At 33.8% G+C, this 25,233-nt stretch overlaps 1 protein-coding gene and 1 pseudogene across 1 annotated transcript; one reads left to right on the top strand and one right to left on the bottom strand.

Annotated features, from left to right (window-relative positions):
- Nucleotides 1-11,621: 11,621 nt before the first annotated feature.
- LOC149570247 (uncharacterized) lies at nt 11,622-14,899 on the bottom strand. Its single transcript, XM_089822884.1, has 4 exons — nt 14,389-14,899; nt 12,823-14,256; nt 12,399-12,687; nt 11,622-12,280 (listed from the first exon to the last, which is right to left on the bottom strand). Exons 2-4 carry the CDS (start codon nt 14,214-14,216, stop codon nt 11,717-11,719), a joined length of 2,247 nt encoding a protein of 748 aa, XP_089679010.1. The 5' UTR covers nt 14,217-14,256; nt 14,389-14,899; the 3' UTR covers nt 11,622-11,716.
- Nucleotides 14,652-25,233, top strand: part of LOC149570246 (cullin-1-like) — a 147,054-nt pseudogene continuing 136,472 nt past the window's right edge.

Here is a 25,233-nt window from a genome sequence, read left to right as displayed (position 1 = left end):
TCAAACAAAGCACCATATAGATTGACACCTACAGAGAATGAAGAACTTAATAGGCAAGTGCATGAGTTGTTGCAAAAAGGTTTGATCAGAGAAAGATTGAGTCTATGTGTTGTACCTGCTATATTAGCACCTAAAAAGAATAGAGGATGGAGAATGTGTACTGATTACAGAGCTATTAACAAAATCATAGTGAAATATAGGTTTCTTATGTCGAGGATGGATGCCATAATGGATTGTTTGAGTGGAGCAAAGTATTTTACCAAGATTGATTTGAAGAGTGGCTATCATCAAATTAGATTAGAGAAGGTGATGAATGGAAGATTGCTTTCAAGACAAAAGATGGTTTGTATGAATGGTTGGTTATGCCTTTTGGTTTGACTAATGCACCTAGTACTTTCATGAGGTTGATGAATGAAGTTCTGAAAAGATTTTTGAGTAAGTTTGTGATTATTTATTTGGATGATATTCTAATATTCAGTAAGACTAAGGAAGAACACCTTGAGCATATTAGACAAGTATTGCAGAGGTTGAATGAGGAAAAATTGCTGATTAATTCGAAAAAGTGTTCTTTTATGCAAGAGGATATTGTGAAGATGGATCCTGAGAAGGTTAAAGCAATTTTGGAGTGGCCTACACCCGAGAATGCGGGTGAGGTAAGATCATTTCATGGTTTGGCTAGTTTTTACAGAAAGTTTATAAAGAATTTTGGTGTTGTTTATAATGCTATGATTGAGATAGTGAGGGGAGATAAAAAGGAATTCAAATAGACACATGGAGATGATAAGAGCTTTGAGACTTTGAAACAAAAGGTTGTTGAATTACTTGTATTGGCTTTACTGGATTTCGACAAAGTATTTCAAGTTGAATGTGATGCAAGTGGTAATGCAATAGGAGTTGTATTAAGTCAAGAAGGTAAACCTATTGCTTTCTTTAGTGAAATGTTGAATGATGCTAAAAGGAAATATTTTGTGTATGATCGAGAGTTTTATGCTATTGTCCAAGCATTGAAGAAGTGTAGACATTATTTGATTCCTAAAGAGTTTGTACTGTATACTGATCATAAAGCTTTACAATACTTGGGAACTCAACATAAATTGAATCAAAGACATATGAAGTGGGTTGAGTACTTATAGAGTTTTACATTTGTGATCAAGCATAAGAGTGGAGTTACTAACAGAGTTGCTGATGCATTGAGTAGAAGACGTTCTTTGTTGATTGAAATGAAGGTTGAAGTTCTTGGTTTTGATGAAATAAAATAGTTATATGATGATGATCCTGATTTTTTTGAGACGTGCAGAGAGTGTAGAGCACCAAATCTGATAGATCACATAAGTAAGTATGATGATTATTTCATTCAAGAAGGTATGTTGTTCAAAGGTATTCAATTGTGTATTCCTAAAAGTTCTATGAGGTTGAATCTGATTAAGGAAAAGCTTAGTGGTGGATTGGCTAGACATTTTGGAATTGATAAGACATTGAGTTTGCTGAAAGAGAAGTATTATTGGCCACAAATGTATAAGGATGTTCAAAAATTTGTAAAGAGTTGTGGAGTTTGTCAAGTTGTAAAGGGAGTGAGTCAAAATATTGATTTATATACACCTATTTTTGTTCCTGAGAAACCTTGGACTGACATTAGTATGGATTGCCTAAAATAGTGAAAGGGTATGATTCCATATTTGTTGTAGTGGACAAATTTTCTAAGATGGCTCATTTTATACCATGTAAGAAGACATCAGATGCTGAGCATGTTGCTAAAATTTTCTTTAAAGAGATTGTGAGATTACATGGATTACCAAGAAGCATTATTTCTGATAGAGACAGTAAGTTTGTTGGTTATTTTTGGAAGACTTTGTGGAAGAAGATGGGCACTGAATTGAAGTTTAGTTCTACATTCCATCCACAAACAGATTGACAGACAAAGGTTGTGAATAGAAGCTTGGGTAATTTGCTGAGATTTTTAGTTGGGAACAAGCCAAGTAATTGGGAGATGGTATTGGCACAAGCTAAATTTGCATATATCTAGTGGCAATGGTTAACTTTAAAAAGGAAAATAAATCAAAGCCCAAATGATCAACACATGCAACAAGTTTGATGCTTTGTCAATGCTAGAAAAGATGTGCATTTACTTAACATGCAAGCTTGCGTTATAAAATTTGACGATATGATAGTTGGCAATAAAAATGAAACAAAAACGTACGTGAAGTCTGATCTAAGCCTGTGCGCTAAGAGTACAGAGAAGACACCTTTTGAGATTATTACTGGAATGCATCCTAAAGGTATATCAGATTTGAGAGATGTTGCTCATGAAGAAAAGAGAAGCATTGCAAAAGAAGAATTTCCTGATTTTATGGAGTCTTTGCATAAGGAAGTAAAGTTGAGGTTGGAATAAAGTAATCAGAAGTATAAGGAGAATGTTGATCAGTCTAGAAGACACCATGATTTTCAAGTTGGTGATGAAGTGATGGTTCATCTGAAGAAAGGAAGATTCCCAGTTGGAACATACAGTAAGCTAAAGATAAAAAAATTTGGACCTTGTAAGATCTTGAAGAAGTTTGACAATGGAAATGTTTATGAAGTTGAGTTACCTGATGACATTGATATATCTCCTATATTCAATGTTGCTGATTCATACAAGTATCATGAGTGAGATGATGAAGTTGTTGTGTTAGAATATTATCCTAAGAAGCAGATTGAAGAGGTTGAAAAGGTATTGGATCAAAGAGTTGGTAAGAGCACAAGAGGAAAATATTACTATGAGTATTTGGTGAAGTAGAAGAATAGACCAGTTGAAGATGCTACATGGATTTCTCAATCTGAGTTGGATTTAGGTCAGGTTGTGACATCTCAATGATTCAGGAGAATCATTTCTTTCAACCTCGGTTGTCTAATGCAGAAGCATCCTGGGTTGCCTTGTTATCCTGCTCATTTTTGTTCATTCTACCAGTTGCTGCCGAGTTCCAGTTGATGCCGAGTTGCCAGTTTCCAGTTGATGCCGAGTTGCCAATTTCCAGTTGATGCCAAGTTGCCAGTTCTAGTTGATGCCAAGTTGCCAGTTTGTAGTTGATGCTAAGTTTCTAGTTTCCAGTTGATGTCGAGTTTCTAGTATCCAATTGATGCCGAGTTGCCAGTTTTTAGTTGCTGTCGAGTTGCCAATTTCTAGTATGTGCCGCACTATCCAGTATATGTAGGGTGTCAGCATTTGGACGTGATTTTTGCAGGCCGACTTGCAGGATGTATTTTGATCGTGACATTTATGTTAAGATCTTTTCTTGGGATGTGTCCAGACCATTGTTTGGTCGGCCTTCCTCTTATGTAATGTTCTAGAATGATCTGTAAGCTGTTTTGGCAAGTATATAAAGTGTTTAGGCTTAAAGTTAGGAAGTATTATTATTAGAAGAGGAATTTTAGAGAGCAGAACTAAAAGTGCGAATTTGCAGTTGGATCTTTGAATATGAATGTATTTTTAGTTGGCCATAACCCAGAAGGCCTTACAGCTAGGCATGTATGAAGCTGTTTTGATGAATCAATAAAAGTATTTCACTCTTCTTCCTCCTTTGGTTGTTGTTCCTTGTGTTTGCTTCCGTTGTGTTAACTGTTGTAGGGTGGTTTGGATAGTTGGGTGAGCCTTTAGCCCTAGTTATTCACCCTTTGTCTACATCAATGAGAGTAGAGAGAACACTTGGTTATGACCATGCATTGTTAGTATGCTTTGTCAGTATGAAAGGATACTAGTGCCACATAGAGTCACTAGGGGGTTGGGGCCATGTTAGACTGCCAGGGTAACTCTAGCGTTGCTTCGTGGGATGATACTTGCCCGCTTACATAGTAGATTTCCTATGTGTCTGTGTTTCCCTCTGGGTCTAAATGTTGTTTTATCTTGGAACCTTTGAGTTAGATTACTTTTAGGGTTTCCTTTACATAGATATTACTTTTGATTTTGAGATTGATATCCTATTTGGGACTTGAGGCTATCTCCTTGGCGCGGTTGGAGTGGACCTTTTTGGGTTACCATGCGATCGGGTGGTAGTGTATTTTACTTATACCATTGAGATCCATCCGTTGATGTCATGGCTAGAGTTCCTTGTCTACATTTCCTTTCATTCCATCTTTGTGTATTAAGATGGATGATTATATCTTTATGATAGATGATTTCACTTATTGTATTATACTTTATTTCATGGATCCAAAAGGGATGATGTAATCTATTTTTTATAAATGTATATTCTTTTAGCCTTTCATACCCTGTGACATGTACAGTGGATGATTGTGCATTCTGAATTTTATTGCCAAGTGGCATTTGAAAAAAATGTATATTGTTTAAATGGACTGGACTTGTTATTCTTTCATATGGATGTGTTATTTATTTGACTTAGTATTAATTAAATTTTAAATGTGATTCAATGTCTTGCGATCCTTAAGGAATGTAATATGTTATGTTTGCTTATGTATGATGTAACGCCCCGCCAAGGGATCCAAAAGAATTAACCTAAAGTTTCACTAAGTTTGCTAAACATTTTTTTTTTTTTTTTTTTAAAGTAAGAAAGTATGACATACACATCAAACACATAGTAGCGGAAGCAATAACATGTAATCCTCGATAAACATACATTGCAAGTTACATTTCTTAAAGATCCCAAGACGTTGAGTCACGTTTAAATTTAATTAATTCTAAGTCTAACAACTATCACATAAATATAAAAGAATAATCAGAAACTCCAATGTCCATAATATACATTTGTTCCGAATGCTCCTTGGCAAATTAATTCGGAATGCTCAATCATCCACTGTACATGTCACAGGGTATGAAAGGCTTAAAAGAATATACATATGTAAAGATCAAGATACAACATCCTCAAATCCATGATACAAAGTAAAGTAAAATATATGAAACTATTCACCATACATGATACATCCATAATGATAAAACATCTATCATAAAATCTAACCATCCATCATAATAATCCAAGAACATAGTGAAGGTAAATGCCAATCATGAAATCTCCAGCCACGGTGACCACAGAACGGATCTCAATGGTAAGAGTAAAAGCACTACCACCCGACCGCGTGGAACCTAAATGGTCCACTCCCACCGCGTTGAGGAGATAGTCTCAAGTCCCAAATAGGATAACAAAACCTATAATCATAAATACTCTCTAAGTCCAGGAAATCCTATAAGTATGCTAACTCAAGGGTTCCTAAAAAGATCGACATCTAACTCCCAGAGGTACCACAAGACACGTAGGAAACCTAATATGCAAGCGGGAAAGTGTCATCGCAAAAGTCACGTAGAAGTTACCCGAGCAATCCCTTAGGAATCCCGGGTCCCTACTGATCCTGCAGCCACTAGTATCCTCTCGTACTGATGAGGCATACTATGGAATGCAAGGTCGTAACCAAGCGTCCTCTCTACCCCATCCTAGTCTGTACTAGCACTCATGGCATGGGAGAGAACATACAATTATCTTGTTAGGTTCATTTTCTCTCATTTAGTGTAAATGTTTTCACTTATTAAAAATGACTTACAATGGGTTTCTCAAGGCAGCCTCTTAGGGCTCCGACCCCCATTGCAAGCCACTTCCCGACTCTACACATAGATAACCTACCCTAGCTCATGAACTCGTAAATCAAAGAATCATAATAAAACCATCTCAGTCCTATACGAGCAACTGAAAAACATCATAAAAAGATAATCCACAAAATTATATCAATTCTTCATGAGCAACAGATAACATCAAATAGTAATCATGTAATCACGACAGTTCTCTATCAACAACTGAAGGCATCAATGATAGGTCACAAAATCCAATGGTTCTCTAATGAGCAACCAAAAAGTAATACAAGTATAACTGATCGAGACACAGAAATGGTTAAGTTAGGTATCTCAAATATATACACCTCAGCTTCACACAAGGAAACTGGAAAGCAACAACAAACAGTAACACAATCATGTCATAGAGCACTTCATCACATTACCATGGTCAGGTTAAGAAAGATTGAGACCAAATCATCATGACATCACATTCACAACCTCGAGCCTCTGGTAACAACCTGAACTGGTCAACGCTAAACCAACCCCAAAACATTCAAAGTACAAAGACAACATCAAAGTCTCAGAGATTGGATCTGAAAGTATATTGTTTGAGTTAAGGTAAGGTTTATGTTTCAGTTTAATGTCAAATTCAAGTAACTAGATTTTCTCAACTACCCTTTACGATTATCCCTTTTCTATAATAACTTTCATTAAATCAATATCCAAATTTATAATTTAGTAAAATAAAATTCATTATTAATTAACTTAATTAAACTAATTTTAATTAAAATAATCAATAATCATTTGATCTATTTACTTATTTTAATCTAACCATTAGTTGTTAATTTATTAATATTTAAGCAAAATTATTAATAAATTAAAAATTTACAAACTATGTCCATGCATTTAATATTTATTTATTAAATGTTAATAAAGTTTAAACTATTATAAAATTAAATATATTATAATTTTATTATTTAAAAATTTTAAATAAATAAAATTTGTTTTAATAAATTAAAAATTATATATAAAAAAAAAAATCGAAATCAAAATTCCATATTTTTTTATATACAAATAACGTTTATAGCCCGTCGGCTTGGTCGCAGGCCTGCGGTCGCAGGGCATGCGGCGGCAGGTACTCTGTACCTGCCGTCGCAGTACCTGCGATGCAGGTACTGTCGGCTTGCGACAGTGGGGGGCGGGTACGGGGTGATTCCCTCCCCCCCCACTATAAATATATATATGTTTTTTTTTTTATATAATTTTTTTTAAAAAAAAAATTTATTTTATTTGAATAAAATAAATCAAGTTTTATTTTAAAAATTAATTTTGTTTAATTTTTTTAATAAAAACAATTTCTTCCAAAGGATATATATATATATATATATATATATATATATATATATATATATATATATATATATATATATATATATATATATATATATATATATATATATATATTTATTTATTTATTTATCTAGAACTTTTCAATTTCCAAAAAATCAAAACCCCTACTAAATTAAATGTTAATTTCTAAATCAAGAAAACAAGGGTTCTAATAATTCATCCAGTCTCCATGGATACAGAAATTATTGAAGAGCAATTAATAAATTCACAATATTGAACAGTTAAAACTTTCATCACAGAGAATTTAGATCTACAAACCCCAGACACGAAGAAGACAGGAAGGGATAATTGCATATTTAATGGATAGTCAAAACACAAGACCCTACCTGATCCTGATGCTATTATGCAATCTCCAGGAACTGTATGCGAATTCGCTCCTCTCAATAATCTTCCCCTCGAAGACTTTCTTCGTATCAGCCTTCTGAAATTTGCTTCCAAAAATTGTCTCCCCAAAAATTCCTGTCCAAATTCATCTCTCTCAAAAATGAACCCCCAAAGTTGTGATAAGCAATTTCTCCTCAATTCGGGGCACTAATTGTGCGTTTACCCGAGAAGACTCTTTTTACAACTCAGTTAACTCCAATTTAACTTTTATTATCTTTTCTTATTCTTTTGCATTCAACTTTCATGCACATTAAGTTGAATTATTAAATAACTTTATTTAAAATTTCACTTGACTTCAATTCTTTATTAATTTATTACTTTAAATCTTATGTGCACTTTTAAGAAATTAAAATAACATTATTAATTTTTATAATTTAATCTTTTAATTTAATTCTTATATTTAACTCATGTTTAGATCATGCGATCTAGAATTCTTAATAAATTAATATCTTTCAACTTTTTATTTTATTTTAGCACTTAATTGATAACATATTTAATTAATTTAAATAACAATAATATTTAGCATTTATTTAAAAATGAACTCCAAATATATTATTATTAAATTAAATAAATATTATCCTATTCTAAATATATCTTTGAACTTTAATCTCCAACTTTAATTCTTTTATTTAATTAATTAATTAATTAAATATAAAGATATCATAATAATTCTTTATTAAATTAAATCATTAATTAGTCTTTTTAATTAGACTTAAATAATAGAAAAATACACCAAGGACTCATAAAGCAACATACGAAAACCTATCATAGAAAAATACATACCAAATCAAACAAAATGGTTATAATCACAAAATTACATCATTTGATGCATTCGAAGGGTACTTAATTCAGATACTTGTCCTAATTATCAATTAGGACAATTGGCTAAAGGGTTTAGGATTTGGACTTAAGAGTTTATCTCCCCTCTCTTACCATTAAGACAGTGCGATAGGGTACGCTCATCCTGACAATTCAGGGAAGTCGATACCCAGTACCTGCAACTTGCATAAAATCCATGCATGTACAAACACAATATTCTAAGCTAAACAGACAATGGCAGGAAGTGGTGCATCGTGTAGATCCCGACTAGCAGGTGACTACGACTCCCTTCCTTAACCATATCAGAAACACCATACATAAATAAAACAGCACGCACACCATACACATGCAGTATGGGGTAAGTATCCATAAGAAGCACATGGAATAATAAACCATCTAACTAATCATCATCGATAACTGAAACCATTGAATAATCATCATACATGCATGAAATATAGAGTACCAAGTAATCTCATCATATAATAAACTGAGTGTAAACATCATCTGATAATCTCTAAAATAATAATACTAATCATCAAACATAAATTGGCCTAAAAGAGTTTGGCAATGATATCAGAAATGTAGCTCAAAAAAGTAGACTAGGGGCAGGCACTACATATGATTGTATGTTATTGCTTCCGCTACTTTATGATTGTTGTTATATGTTATCTTTAAAAAAAAAAAGTTTGGAAAACTTAGTAAAACTTAGGTTAATTCTTTTGGATCCCTTGGTAGGGCGTTTCAAGCTCACATATAAAAACAACAACAAAAATCATTTTAAAATTAAGATATCTATATAGGGGAAGAGACCCAATAGTTGTCCGGGGGTCTAAGGACCAATACAGTATTGTGATAGATACCTCCTAATTATCGCTTGAAAAAGGCCCAAAAACTGATAACACATGCACTAATAGTCAATAACACATGTACTAATAGCTAATCACACATATACTAATAGTTGATTATTTTTTAGCTTTCTTGGTTGTTGATTGGTCAATTTGTGGCAAAACTAGTATTTTTTTTGGCGAGTGGCTATTGGAGGGTGAACATAACAAGTATCAAACAAATGTTTTGAAATGACACTTTTTGATCACTTCAAACTCTGTGGCCTCTACAAAGAGCTCTGTAAATGTGGAAATGCATAAACCTTATCTTTAAGCTCTTCAATCTCCTATGGAGGTTCACTAAAAAAATTGGCAAATTTTGATGTATAAATTAAAAGTTCTAAGTGCACAAATTAGCTTAGACAACTACTAGAACTCTTTCCTTAGGGGTCCATTTGGTTGTTGGCATAGGAATTGAAAATTAGAATAGAAAATGAGAATGTGAATGAGAATGGAAAATGGGAATTCTAATCTTGTTTGGTTCACCTCGAATTTGATTGAGAATATGTTAATTTTTTGTTTGGTTGTACAAAATGGAATTGAAATTAGGAAACATTACCATTTTGAAATATAATGATGATTGAATCAACTTCGCTATGGTAGGGAAAATTTGAAAAAGGAAAGGAAAGGGGGTTTTATAGTCCACGACACTATGCCATAGTTTTTGGGTTTATGTATGGTGACAATGATACGAGACTACCTTGTACTCTTTTTTGAGAGGCGCTTGGCGCTACAAACAAGGCGTACATACCCTACCCCCTAGTGGGATTTGAACTAGTGACCTCTCTTTCAAGAGTACAAGTGCTCCACCACTAGGCCAACTCAGGCTGTACAAAAGTTAAGCACATTTATTTTCTATCTCTTTATGATGAATATTGAATTTCTAAATTTTCATGATAAATACTGAAGTGGCCAAAAAGTTATCAATTGGAGGATTTTGGAAAATGGGTAGAATTTTGTTCAAATTGATTGCATCAAATTCTTGAAAATGGGATGAATATTGAAGTGGCTTTTGTAGCTAGGGTACAATGTTTTGCTATCTGACATAGATATTGTTTATCTACATAGTCCATTTCATTTTCTTCACAGGGATTTTGATGTGGTATCCATGACTGATGGCTTCCTAGATCTTCAAGCTTATGGGTACAATGTGTTTTTGATAATCCTTCAATAGGTTGAGGTCACTATGACCACATGCGAAAAACGTAGCCAGAAAGTAGAGAAAAGTAAAGATTTTTCCATAGGGTAATTCTAATTTCTTATGAACAATATGAAGTGACATTTGCTACACAGTCAAACAATGAGACATGGAATGGAATTGGGAAAGTGAAAGGCATAGAAAAAGAGGCAACCATTTAATTTGGAAAGCAATCACAAAATCCAAATCCTTGAGGGAACACCAGTTTCTACGCATTGAATGCTTCTCTGCCCATTAATCCACACTTTTTCCATTTAAATTTGGCAGTGTTTGGGTAGCCAATCATCACATCAGGAGGTGGGGAAATTGATTGAAAACAACTGCCATGATTTTTCTTCACTTTTAACTTGTGCTTTTTTGTTTTGGTGTGTTCAAACTTCAAATTTATGGGAAATGTAGAAATTCAAACTGCCATGAATGTGGACAAGATGCCAAGTTTATGCTGGTTATACCATTATTTTTGCAAACAAACCCTTGAAATCAGAACTCATGCATACCTGTGAAAATGAACTGAGTGGATGCCAATATGATTCAACCCTTACACGCATAAGCACCATAGACCTAAAAATGTATATAATTTTTAAAATTCGGATTGGGAATAGGAGTGACCTATTCCAATAAAATATATTTTTTGGCATAGACATATGCACATTTTAGGGGCAAAATGGGAATATGCCTTCCTATTCTCAATTTTGATTTGACATACCAAACGGAGAATACAAAACATATTCTAATTTTCTCTTCCTATTCTTGTTGCATTCCAACAACCAAATGGGCCTTCGATACTTTCCCCTAGATTTTCTGATAAGCAGTAATTGATCCAATAGATAAATTTTAGTAGACTTGTAATTTACAAAATCTAATGAAGAGTATCGAATTATAGACCATTACTAAAATAGGCAAGAGCCTACAACACAACAGCAAATTGTGAACCCCTTATATAAAAAGTCTTGGATTCAAGACTACTTGAACTTAATAAATAATAAATAATAATCTATGCTCCACGGAGTTTCCGGGACGGGGACGTTTTAGGGGACGGGAACGTGTTTCCGGTACGGGTACGGGTCGAAGCCAAAATTTAGGGGACGGGACCTCAGGGGACGGCTATAAAATATAGGGAATTTTAAATTTTTTATATATGGAGAATTAGACTTCTTTAGAGATATATTTCTGATATGCATACCATAACAATGATAAATCATAACATTGATAAACCATTCACCATAGAATACATGGAAATTGAAAACTATTAAGATTAGAATCAAAATGAGAATATGATATGATGATATATCCGAATATCGCATACAATTAGCAAAAATGCCCAAAGGCTCCAAGTATCAATCTATCATCATCATGCATGAAATGAAAATCAAAATGACACAATGAAAGTAAATACTAGAAGTGTAAATGAGATGTCCAACTCCATAATAATCAAAAGCAATAATGTATCTGAGTATCTGAAAAGCAGAAAGCCAAATATATGGCTGTCCTCTAGGAATCTAAATCTCTATCTAAATCAAGATCATCATCAATCTCATCCTCTGAATCACTGGCAGGGGTAGGCAGAGGGTCCTCATCCAATGGAACTCCAAGCAGCCCTGGGGGTGTGTTATCCTCATCAATCTGCAATGCATCCTCAGGATTAACATCCCAACGTAGTGCTGGAGTCTGTCGATACTCAAGACTCTGTCGCTCCTGTAGTCGCAATACACTATGAACAGCCACAAGCTTCTCTGATCGTCTAGAGGTAAGGTTGTTCCTCTTGACCGATTGAATGAAGCTATATGTAGACCAATTCCTCTCTGCAGCAGAGGAACTCGCAACCTGTGAGAGAAGACGGGTGGCAAGGGCTTTCAGCTCAGGTGCATCTCTACCATGCCATGTCCACCATCCAATCGGGTCCTTTTGAGCTAATGTAGCTCTATCAGTCCTCGCCTCTGGTCTACCAAATGTTGGACCACGAAGATTGGCAAAGTCAAGCCATTGCCCTCGAATTTTTGCAGCATCCTCTGCACTATACATTTTTGAAAGGGCCTTGAAGAAGCCGTCCTTCACCTATATTGAACAAACAAAAATTAAGAAGTGAGAACTTAGAGTTTATAAACTTTACAAATAAAATAAAATATTTAAAAATGTATTATAAAATCAGAATTCTTTAATAAATTAAACTCACCTCCTCATCATTAGATGGAAGCACTCTCCCAGGCCTTGGTGCATACCATTTTGGATTGACTGCATAGGCTGCCATATGAAGTGGGTTGTTCATAGTGTTCCACCTTTTCATTACAATGGGCTTAAGATGCTCCTCGTAGAACTCCAAAGTAGGTTCCTTATCTTTAACAGCTTGCTTGATCTGCCCAAGCATGCTATCAAAAGTCTCATAAATCTCTCCAAGGCTAGGAGAGTCAGTATCAGCATATCTAATGACCTGCACAATAGGGTCAATGAAGGAGCAAATGTATCTGCAAATGAAAGAAAATTGCAAGTGAGAAACATAATATGTTAAAAAAATCAGCAAGTGCTTAAATCAATTTTTTTTTTTTATTAAATCAGCAATAATAACAATTATGATATCCACCAATTCTTAAGTTTCTTACCTCATTGTGGTCCACCAATGTTCATCTAGGATTCTTCGTTTGACAAGTCTTCCATCTGGGGTGCTTGATTCATGCCATCTATTCCACTCTGCATTGACCACCATGGATTGTAAGGCCTCTTGGACCTCAAGCATCCTCTCCAACAAAATGAAGTAGCTAGCATATCGAGTCTCCACAGGCTTGAGGAATTCTTTTTTGGAAAATGTCCTAAATAATGCAAGAGATGTGTGATGATTGCAAATAAACATTTGCACGTCTCTAGCCTCAAACACCATAGTCTTTATCCAATCAATTTTCCCAAAGTCCTTCAAGGTGTTATTCAATGCATGTACACAACATGGGGTCCAAAAAATGTGTCTATAGGTGCTCTCTATTATCAATCCAGCTGATTTACACACACGGGCTGAATCAGTGACTACTTGCACAACATTTGAAGTCCCTACCTCTTCTATAGCATCCTTCAAAATCTGAAATTGGAAGGATGCATCCTTCTTTTTTCCCGAACAATCAATGGCTCTAAGAAAATAGGCCCCTGCTGTACTAGTGACAATAAGATTGATGAGTGGCCGATGTTTGATATCGGTCCAACCATCCATGATAATAGAACATCCATCACTCATCCATGTTTGCCTCATATCCTCCATCAAAATGTTTACTTTTGAGTACTCTTTGTCAAGGATAGTGGTGCGTAATTTAGTCTCTCCTGGTGGTACAAATGAGGGACCAGCAGCATAAATATCTTTGCACATTTGTTTATAGAATGAGGAACGAGAAACATGGTATGGTATGCCATGAGCAACAAGAAATCTGCCAATGGACTCTTCAGCTCTATCTTTTGCTTGTATGTTAAATAAATCAGCCACATTGGTATCTCTCTTAGTCTTGGCCTTTCCCTTCCCTTTACTAACAGTGCTAGTGGGAGTCAATGAGGGTGTGGGTGTGCTACTCATAGGACCCCCGGATTTCAATAACTCCCCCTCCACATACAACCTATTGGCCTCAAGTTTTTCTTCCTCCGTAATTTTTTTGCAACCTTTCACCCCTTGCCCACCTATCCATAAAAGATGGCAATACACTCTTGTGTAGCTCCCAAAATAATGCTTCTTACATAAATGACACTCCCATTCCCTACTACCCCCCGAATTTTTCTTCTTATTCTTGTCTACTTTTGTGGCAAATTGTAGGAGAGGTTTCTTAGGGTTGAATGGGCCTTTGGCATATTGTTTTAAGGCTTTGGAAGGGCACTCAAATGGATTAGGCATAGGGACATCTACATTAGGCTCATCAATGGCTGCCCTAGGTCTTTTTCTTGGTCTTTGTAATTGTGACACTTGAGTTTCTTGCATGGCAACTTCCATGCTATCACTACTTCCCTCACTCTCACTGCTGCTCATGTTTTTGCCTTTGGATTTTACAATGATTTATAGTATACTGCTGCAAGTTATAGAAAAAAAAAATATTTCAATGTTCCATTAACATGCCCTCTTTATGTCATTGAAAAAAATGAAAAATGACAACAAACAACAATGAAGTTTGAATCAAACAAAAAGAAAATAAAAAACATACCTAGAATGAAGTAGAAATGAAGGCAAAACTTTCTCTTCCACCTCCAAAACACACTCCTCTTTTGTTGTTGTTGAATGTTCAATGTTTTCCTCTTCCTCTTCCCAACTTGCAAACAACTCCAAATGAGCAATGAGCTCCAACTTTAACTATTTAAGAAGACACATTAGGGTTAACAACTTAACATCCATGTGGGCCCTAGGCGGAATAGAAAAGATTAAATTTTTTTTAAAAAAAACCATTTTTTTTAACTTTTTAACTCACCCATGGCCGGCTGGAAAATAGGGGACGGCGTGGGCAAAAGGGTACGGGCGAGGGACGGGAACGCCGTCCCCGGTACGGAAATCCGTACCCAAGTTTCCTACGAAATTTTTTTTTGCGTTTCGGGGACCGTCCCCTTTCCCCTCAAAAAGGGACGTCGCAGGGTACGTCCAAAATCCGTACCCGCGTCCCCGTTTCGTACCCGGTACGGGTACTAGGGTACAGAGGCAGGGGACGCGTCCCCGTGGAGCATAGATAATAATTAATCATAACACTGTAATCAATAATCTTATCTTTGACCTCTTACCCCAAAAAAAATTAGACCATTAGTGAACCCATTTCCCTCTACACATGTAAGAATAGGAAAATAATTTAGGGAAGGCAGCGTTAAGAAATCTGCCACCTAGTCTTTGTTTCAGGGCATTTACTTTGTCAGTGACTTCCGAAGGTACAAAGTGGCGTCCTAATAGCAAAGGCTCGACCCACTCATATCTGTCTTACCAAGGCAGTTCTTGTTTCGGGATAATCAACAGAAATTTGCATGTACTCCTATAAATGGGAAGCCTCTCCGTTTAGTAACCCTGCAAAAAGCCAATGTTACAACCAGGCTCAAATATGGAGCGAGAATTTTTGGGGAAAGGCAGTGGCAAATAACATGACTTGAAGTTACACGGAGACCGTGAATGAATGAGTGAGTCTTGAGTCAGTCTGAATCGAGAGATGGGTGTCTGTAAAAAAACTAACTGTCACGTAATGTATGTACAATTAAGACTTGTACTTACTTGGATGCCTTCATTCATTGCTTATTGAAAACTTTTGCCTTTGGCTGTGACACGGCAGAGTACAAAGGGCCTCTTCAGGAAAGCCAAGGGCCAACCGTACAGACAATTGTAGATTTTGCAATCCCATAATACTGTCCGTGCAATGTCAAGTCGCTGTTGCTGTGGCCCTTCAATTTCATTCAACTGAAACAGCTAATGTGGACATGACCATGGATTGCCCTTGCACTTGCACACCGCACCCCTTCTAATCAACAACGTACACTACTTATTGCGGAGCAGAGAACAGAGAACTTTGAACTACTTTTACCCCCCTGCTTTGTCCTTGTCCTTGTTGCTCCCCGCACCACATACAACCTATTTCATTGTACCTTATATTACTTCAATAATGCACCCACTTTACGCCCCCCACCCATGTTCCCTCCATTTCTCCGAAGCCTACAATGTTGTATGTATACGTTGGAGTGTCCAAAGGTTTTTATACTTTTATTGGCTTGTGTGTTTCCATTTGGGCTTTCTTGGAGGAAGGGCAGATAATTATCCTCTTTTTCTATTTGTGTATATATCTTCTTATGGGTATATTGGGGGGACTTTTTGAAATTTTACATATACTATGTTTAAAGTTCAATTATGGAATCCTCTCTCTCTTGGATCTATGTATTGAATGGACCCACTTGAAATTATATATTAACTATAATTAAATTCAACACTATGGAATCTTCTCTTGGTTGAAAAGAGGATGTTTGTATGTGTTGAATGGACCCACTTGAAATTATACATCCATTCTAATTGAAGCCCTAATCATGGAATCCTTTGTAAATGGAATCCTCCACCACAATGGAATCTATGAGTTTTCCCCACTTTCCTCAAGTTCAAATTTGGAATCATCTACACTTCAATGTAATATTGACAACTTATGACCCCACAATATGTTAAAGAATGGAATCCCCACTGTAAAGTCCATAGGTTTTCTCCACTTTCACCAAGTTCAAGTTTTGGAATCATCTACACTACAATGTAACACCAATGACTTATGACCCCACACTCTGTTGAGAATAGAATACTGAATACAAAATATAAGAATTTTCTCCACTTTTTTTATAAAAAAATTCAACTTTGGAATCCCTTACACAAAAATGTAATACTAACAACTTATGACCCCAAATTGTGTTAAGAATGGAATATAAGGTAGCTTTTTCCATGCATTAATTCTTTGATTTGATTCAATATGTTAAAAAAGGGAAAGAAATACATTAGATTTTGGTTTTGTATTTTTTTACTAAATTCAATATAAAAGAATAGAGGATATGTTAAAGGTGAAAACATGAAAATTGACCAATTAATAGATTTCAAAGCAATTTCAAGAATACTAAAGGTGATAGGTATTACCTAATTTACGCTAGAATTTGGTATATGCTAATGAATGACATATATTTCTAGAATAGTAAATCTTATTGTAAATATCAATTTGTTAATGATTTGGAGTTATTGTAATATGTTTTGTTCAAATAATAAAAGTATTTGGAGTCCATATTAAGAGTTGTTAGGGAGAGCATGGAATTGATGTACCATTTTTTTTTACATGTCTTGCCTATGCTCCTACATCCTTTTCCTATTAAGATAGTTCAACAACAAAGAGAGAAGTGCATGCATCAAATGGGAGTCGACGAAAGACTATTACATGGTTGATGAACATATTACAAAGAGATAGCAAAAATTTTAAATCCAAAGTTTTATACAACTATCTGGAAAATTCTAATTCTTTTGATTGTAATCAGACTGCTTGTTATAGTCTTTGATCCACTCCAACTCATTCTGTCAATTATGAGAGTAATCCCATCCATCTGAATTTTCTCATTCATCAGAAGGCCTTCTCTCATTGCTAAGAGGATCGAGGCTATTGACACCTTGGATATTGATGGCATTGTTTTGTGCTGAATGATAAAACATATTGGAGTTATGGAAGTTATGTTGAGCATCAATGCCTATGTAGAAGTCTTGTAGTTGTTAACCATCCAAAGTCATGAAGCTTTGAATCTCTTTTTTGAAGACAATCATAGCCCCTTCTTTGAGAATCTCCATGTATTCTTCTTTAGGGACTTCAATAGTGGTTGTAACCTGAGAGACAATATAGAAATATGTGAGTTTGAAGTTAAACTTAGTAAAGTCTTGTTTGGTGTCTTGGAAAATCTCCTCATTCAATTGTTTCCTGAATGATCCATATGATTTCAAAAGTTATTGTAAACCAAAATATATTGAGATTAACATTAAAAATCAAGAACAAATCCTACAAGGATTTCATGCCAAGCGAGACCATTATTGCAATTCCAAGTAATGGGATTACAAAGAATATTGACCACAAAATTTTAGCAAACATACAGCTAAAGAAGAGATCCTCTAAGGTTTTTGGAAAATTGCACAAATAATGAATGATGAAATGCCAATCTAGTTTTTTCCTAGTTAAAACCCCAAACATGATTAATTCTAGTGATAATATCATCATTATGCTTAAGCATATTATAATTTTTCTTACAAGAACAGGTATTTAAACTACCACCATTAGTCCACTTAACCTATTCCACCCACTATTGAGAATTCAACATTTTGCTAGGAAAGAACTTACCCACTATCTTGGAGATAAGAGTGAAGATCTTCTTTTGAGAGTTTGGAATAGTAAATTTAGTACCGATTTCCTCCCAAGACCCTAAGCACTTGTCAACCATCATACCTTGAATAATATAAATACCTAAATTGTGCCATATTTTGGTAGAGTAACATTGCATTAATGCAAGAGGCTTATTCTTATGACAAATGCCCCACCAAATGGAACTATATAGCACTTCATAGGATGGGTTCTTACTAGCAACATATCTACCACAAATCAAGGATCCAACATGAAACCATGTCTTCCAAATGAAAGAGAAAACTTTGGATAAAAAAAAATTAATGTCAAAGTCCCCAAAAACAATATCAAGCATAGAAGTATTACGCCAATCCTTATGTTTATTAATGGAAGACATCTTGATATTATTTTTTATAAGGATTTTCCAAGGTTCATTCCCATTGAGAGCCTTAATGATCCATTTGGAAGCAAGTGCTAAGACTTGCATTTTAAGATCTTTCAATCCTAGCCCCCCATGTTTTTTGGAGAACAACACCAATCCCATTTAATACAATGTATCTTCTTGCTTCCCGTACTATCTAACCAAAGGAAACCCCAAAAATTTTCCTCCAACAAATTAGTTTGGTAATTGGCTAACATCCATGCTGAAGCATAATAAACAACATGGGAGGATATAACATTTTAAACAATTTGGGCTCTCCCTAAAATAGATAACATATGATTTTTCCATTTGATATGTTTTCTCTAAACCCTTTTAAAGATCTAGTTCCACATTCCCTTAGTTGAAGGCTTAAAAGAAAATGGTATTCTCAAATATCTCACTATATCATTAGGACCTTGCCACTGCCACCCTTTATTGATAAACCAATCTAGATACCAAGATAGTAGATTTCATAGGTGATATATTAGCTCTTGAAGGTAAACAAAACAAATGAGTTATTTCAATAATTTTATCAAAATTTTCCATGTTCATATCAATAAAAATGACCATGTCATCAACAAATTTCTCAAATAGGAGGTCTTCCTTGTTAGGAAAGATTATACCTTTGATAGGAGTGCCAATTTGAGTACTTATAAGAATGAAAGACAAGGCATCAACAACTATCACAAATAGAGAAGGTGCCAAAGGGTAACCTTGTCTAATAGATCTACCAAGATGAATAGGGCTTGGAAACTCATCGTTAACTTCAATGACTGTATTTATAATCCTTGAAGAGGATTTTGACTCACTCACGGAAATAAGGTGGGAAACCAAAGGCCTTCAACATTTCAATAAAAAATCCACATTCAATTATGTCATGGGCCTTTTCAAAATCAAGTAGAATCATGGAGACAAATTGACCATCCATTTTAGCCCAATGCATTGCCTCACAACTAGTCAAAAGATTATCAAGGATGTATTTTCCCTTGATAAAGAAAGTTTGGGTTTTAGAGATAATAACATTGAGAATACCAAAGATTCTTCTTGCTAGAATTTAGCAATGATTTTATAAGAAATGTTTAACATAGTTATAGGTCTCCATTTCTGAACCAAAGAGACGTCACCAAATTTGGGAAACAACTTATTGACCACCCTGTTAATATTCTCCCCAAAAGTACTTGTTTCAAAAACATACTCATACAACTCAAGAAAGTTTTGGGAAATCCAATCTTTATTGACTTTGTAAAATTTTGTAAGCAACCCACTAGTCCTGAGGATTTCCCATTAGCCATTGAGGCAATGGAATCCTTAATTTCTTTGGAATCAATTTTTTTTGAAGGAGACCAGCTTGGACTTCACTTGACTTACCTTTTTTAGAATAATCTTGACACATTATTCTATAGAATTATTGTATTAGTATTAAATTGAGAGGCAAACAACTTTTGGTAAAACTACACAAAGCTATTAAGGATTTCTTTGGTATCCTTAGTAAATCCATTCTCACTATGAATCCCATTCAATTTCTTCTCTACTATAGTTTTCTTTAATTAGATTAAAGAAATATTTTTTTCATCTTTCTCCTTCCTTTATCCATTTAGCCTTGTCTTTTGACCTTTTGACCAAGAATCTTGTGGTTTTGAATTCTTCTGAGCCAAGATTTAGTATAAATGAGGTTTTGACCCAAAGCTTTATCATCTCCTTTGTTTTGAAGATCCTTTTCAATGGTATTGAGTTTTATTTGGTAGTAATTACCATTATGATTTCTAGCAATAGCTTCTTTGTTCCTATAATTTGAAACATCTTCCATATTTCCACTAGTTGATCCCATTTACTAATCAACTTATCCTTATAAGAGAAAAAAATAGAAAGGATAATGATTGTTTTAATGGCCTCTAGGGAGTCTTCACCTTGCAGAAGAGAAGTATTGAGTTTGAAGGGATTCTTTCTTCTATGAATCCTATCTTGAGAATGCAAATCTTTCAATTTAATGTAGACTTGAATGGGGGAGTGATCTAAGATACTAGCTAGTTGGACACAAAATGGATTAACCCCATATTGTTGGACAAAGTCAAGCGCAACATAGTTCAAACATATTCTATCAAGTATATAGTAAATTCTCTTTTTACTAGACTAGTTTTTGTACTAAGAAAACTAGATATTGCTAAATCCCTTCATCCTATTCAAGGGTAATTTAGTTAAGTTTTCTTTTAAGATTATTCCCAAAATAGAATTCATTTCCTTTCCACTCATGTTTATTACCTCCATATTTGTCTTGGTTGCTTTCAATCATATTAAAGTTGTCAATAATGATTCAATAAGCATTGGGGAGATTCTTAGCTAACCACTCACAAAGACTAGTTTTTGTCTCTATAATCATTGGGGGCATAAATCTTGCATAAACCAATAGTAGTATCATTATGATTGATAAGTATCCAAGTATCCCTATGGCAAGGGAGATACCATTAATAATAATATTTTTATACCACTAAGGCCTAATTATGATGGAAACCCCCCACTTTGCCTCTATCATGGCTAGAGAAGAAACATGTGGCTTTATTCAAAAATAATTTAAGGGTGTTATAGGCATGATAACTCTAGTGATCTTAATTTCTTGAAGGCATACAAAATATTTCTTATGAATCTTATTATGCCTATTTATTACCACATATTTCCTATCTAGCATTTCAAGCCCTCCTATATTCCACTTGTGAATGTTAAACATCACAACTAATTTTTTTTGGGGGTCAAATCATTGCATAATCTAGAAAATTAAGTAGGTAAATTATAACTTTTAACTTTATTCTAGTTCTCAATAATTTTGGTGTTGTTTGATCTTTCACAAGTCTTTCTCTTTTTCTTTGCAACCACTTCTATGAAGCCATCTTCTTTCTCCTACAAACTTAAGTGGTCTGAAGGGAAAGTTAGGGACTCAATGTTATTCTCCATAACATGAGAGGGAGTGCCATTGTAGGTATTTGTATTTTCAATAGATTGCATCTTGTTATTATTACTTTGAATAGCCTTAGAACTTATGCTGGAAAGAGCCAAATGTTAAGCATTTAGGGTTAGGGCATTGCTAGTATTAAATGTTTCCCTTTAAAAATGCATTTGAGATAGTTGATAAGACAAAGGGTTTTGTCTTCCCAAATTCCTAGATGAAGATGAATATCTTACTCCAAACTCATCTTCAAATAGTGGGTTAGTAAGAGACAAATTTCTTCAAGAGTTTATCAATACTTTCCATGATATCCTCTTCATTAATAGTATTTCCATGATATCCTCTTTATTAATAGTTTGAGCATTCTTTTAATAGTATTCCCTTTAGGGAGGTTCATTCAAAAATTAGGGTTAGGAGCATAGAAATATTTTTGAATGTTCTTACAAGAAGGGAAATCTTTTTTGGTATGGCCATTAAACCATATAATGAAAACATGAACCTAAATCTCCCAATTTCAACAAATCCCTATTGAACATGAATGATTGATGCATTTTTACGAGGAATTTTTTTAGATTGTTAGAGAGATTTTTGAGTTCTTATGTGTTGCATCCATGATAGTGTTTGTCACTGATGTTAATATATCAATTTTCTATATAGTTTAGCTAGAGTTGCAAAGGAATATTTATTCAGTAAGGTTTGTGGTTAGTGAATTATGTTATGTGCCATTGGATGGATATTTAGGAGCTTGTCTTGATGCTATGTCTATGTTTGCAATTGCATAAGCTACATAAAGTTTCAAGGAGACTATTCACAAAGTGAGTTTCGAGTTGACAATTTATGGTAATTGCATTGCATCTTTTCAATGAGGCTAAAGATCAATCACCAAGCTTAAATTATGCTTAAAGACATGTTGAGGAATATTTGGTCAATGTGGCAGAATGAGATGTTAAATTTGTGAGGATTTGTGAAGATTGTTCAACATATGTTTTCTAGGAAGCTAACTATTATAAAAATCATTTTGGGAAGTGTTATTTTTAATGTAACATGATCCTATACCATTCATTTTAATTTGGGGATGCCTCAAGGCCAAATAAATGCTTGTTATTAGGACTTGGTACAAAGGAAAGTTTGCTTGCTTGGCTATAATCATCAATGCAATCATTTTTTTGGCTATGCAAGCTTTGGATACACATTATACTTGATTAGAGCAAAGATTGATTATAATGCACACCCTTTTGACACTATTGTATGATTAGATATTATTATTTGGTTTTTTAGATCTTTGATCAGTATCAAGTTAAGGATTATATTTGATACTATATTTTCATGGATATTGTGAAAATGATTTACTTTATTTGTGTTTATGATTTTGGCTAACCCCGCTAACCCGTCATATTTATGTACTCTATTTGGAAGGTGTATTAGAAGAGGGGAACAAGTTGTAGTCACCCCTACAAGATTTTAGCATGATGCTGCACTCCTTCCTTTCTTGTGTTTATTTTCACATGTACACATATATGTATGTTGTGCATATGTTGTTGGTCCTTGATGCAAGTGTGTGCAGATACCTGACACCAACTTCACTTGGCTAAATAGGTTTGAATGTGCCTTAAAATATTCTCATAAGTTATTATTGATAAGGAGATGACATCATGATCCATATATGTACCCTTGTGTCCTTAGAAATGTGATAGGAAGTTAGTCACCTTGTCTAGGGGGGTAATGTTCTATCATTTCATTTAATAGTTTTATGAGTGGATGTTAGTATTTAGTAGTATGTGTCATGATCTTGATGTATGGATTTCATGTGAATTTTATATGTCCATGCTATCATGATTTTTTAAAATAATTATACATGTGTGATACTATAGGTATATTTATCTGGGTATATATGGGTCCACACATATATGCCCAAATAAATATACAAACTATTTTGACTATGACAGTTAAGTTAATTATATATTCTTATGTAAAGTAGGTACCTTAAATATTAAAGTAAATTATACAGTAAATAAAAAAGAATATAAAAAGAATTAAATGATAATAACTAAAATAGAAAATTATCCTACCTCTAAGAGGCTTGAACCACTAGCCTCACAAAATTGAAGTTAGTAATTTACTAACTTACCATTTATAGTTGAAAGGAGTTTTTCTTAGCCATTATGCCATTTACATTCCTTCAAACTAAGTCCCTAGGGATATAATCTTAAAGAGTGAAAGTAAATTATTATTTTTTAAAATAATATATAAAATTAATCACGGTAAATATATTTAGATATATTAAATATGATTATTTAATAAATCAAATCTTAAAACCAACAGTTGCATTGGAAAACAACTTCTCCAACTAATTAGAGAACCATAAATATGGCTTTCTTAGAAGCCATTGGGGAAGAAATCAAATAAATTTTTTTTGTAGAGGAATGTCAGCCAAGAAATCATTTTTAGAATTAGAGGAGAAAATTTTGAAGGTTTGAGGAAGGTCGAGAAGGAGAAATTTAGGAGGAGGAAGGGATTATAAATTATTTAGGCTGAAGGCATGGAAATTTGGTGGAGTCACAATTGTAAGTCATAATTTCTCCATATTATTTCGAGTCTCTTGGTAATACTTTTCTACGTGTTTTAAAATTTGATAGATCAAACCTTAGTAATAGTGGGATCTCATAAATAGATTGCTGTATAAAAAATTTAATTAGATGAAACAATAGTTCACATAAAGATAAATTCAAATAGAAACCTTATAGTTAAACTTAGAGGAATTGATATATATGTATGTATGTATGTATGTATGTATGTACATGTAGGTAAAATAAGATTAAATTATTATGTTAGAAATAAATATCTTAATTGACATAATGTAAATTTGTTAAAACTAAACTAAATATGACTATAATTTAAACAAAGTTTATATAATCCAATATTCTTATTAGTAAGTTTTTATTGTATCTATGTTTTACTATTTAAATTTTAGTAAGTAAAATATATAAATTAAATTTAAAGAGTAGTAAATGAATCAATTCCTTTTTATTAATTTAAAATATTTAATAAATTAATGATATTCAAGAATGAATAAATAAACTCGAGGGATATAATTTGGATGTAAAAGATTACAAAGGAGATTATATATTTTAATGGATATTGTGAAAATGATTTACTTTGTTTGTGTTTATGATTTTGGCTAACTCTGCTAACTCATCATATTTATGTACTCTATTTGGCATGTGTGTTAGAAGAGGGGAACAAGTTGTAGTCACCTCTACAAGATTTTAGCATGATGTTGCACTCCTTCCTTTCTTGTGTTTATTTTCACATGTACATATATATGTATGTTGTGCATATGTTGTTGGTCTTTGAAGCAGTTGTATGCAAGTACCAGACACCGACTTCACTTGGCTACATAGGTCTGAGTGTGCATCAAAATATTTACATAAGTTATTACTGATAAGGAGATGACATCATGATCCATATAGTACCCTTGTGTCCTTAGAAATGTGATAGGAAGTTAGTCACTTTGTCTAGGGGGGTAATGTTTTATCATTTCATTTAATAGTTTTATGAGTGGATGTTAGTATTTAGCAGTATGTGTCATGATCTTGATGTATGAATTTCATGTGAATTTTATATGTCCATGCTCTCATGATTTCTTAAATAATTATACATGTGTGACACTTTAGATATATTTATCTGGGTATATATGGGTCCACACATATATGCCCAAATAAATATACAAAATATTTTGACTATGACAGTTAAGTTAATTATATATTCTTATGTAAAATAGGTGTGTTAAATATTAAAGTAAATAATACAGTAAATAAAAAATAAT

This window comes from Cupressus sempervirens, chromosome 3 (assembly GCF_028749045.1).
Source record: "Cupressus sempervirens isolate cs-2001-9-10 chromosome 3, ASM2874904v1, whole genome shotgun sequence".
NCBI lineage: Eukaryota > Viridiplantae > Streptophyta > Pinopsida > Cupressales > Cupressaceae > Cupressus > Cupressus sempervirens.
The sequence above is the reverse complement of the archived record's forward strand: the minus strand, read 5'-3'. Positions and strand labels throughout refer to the sequence as shown.

Excerpts from the sequence above, each read along its gene's own strand:
- LOC149570247 (XM_089822884.1), bottom strand. The coding sequence starts at position 14,216 with ATGAGCAGCAGTGAGAGTGAGGGAAGTAGTGATAGCATGGAAGTTGCC. Across the intron at positions 12,688-12,822 it reads CATTGGTGGACCACAATGAG|ATACATTTGCTCCTTCATTG; the intron begins GTAAGAAACTTA and ends TTTCATTTGCAG. Across the intron at positions 12,281-12,398 it reads TTCCATCTAATGATGAGGAG|GTGAAGGACGGCTTCTTCAA; the intron begins GTGAGTTTAATT and ends TGTTCAATATAG.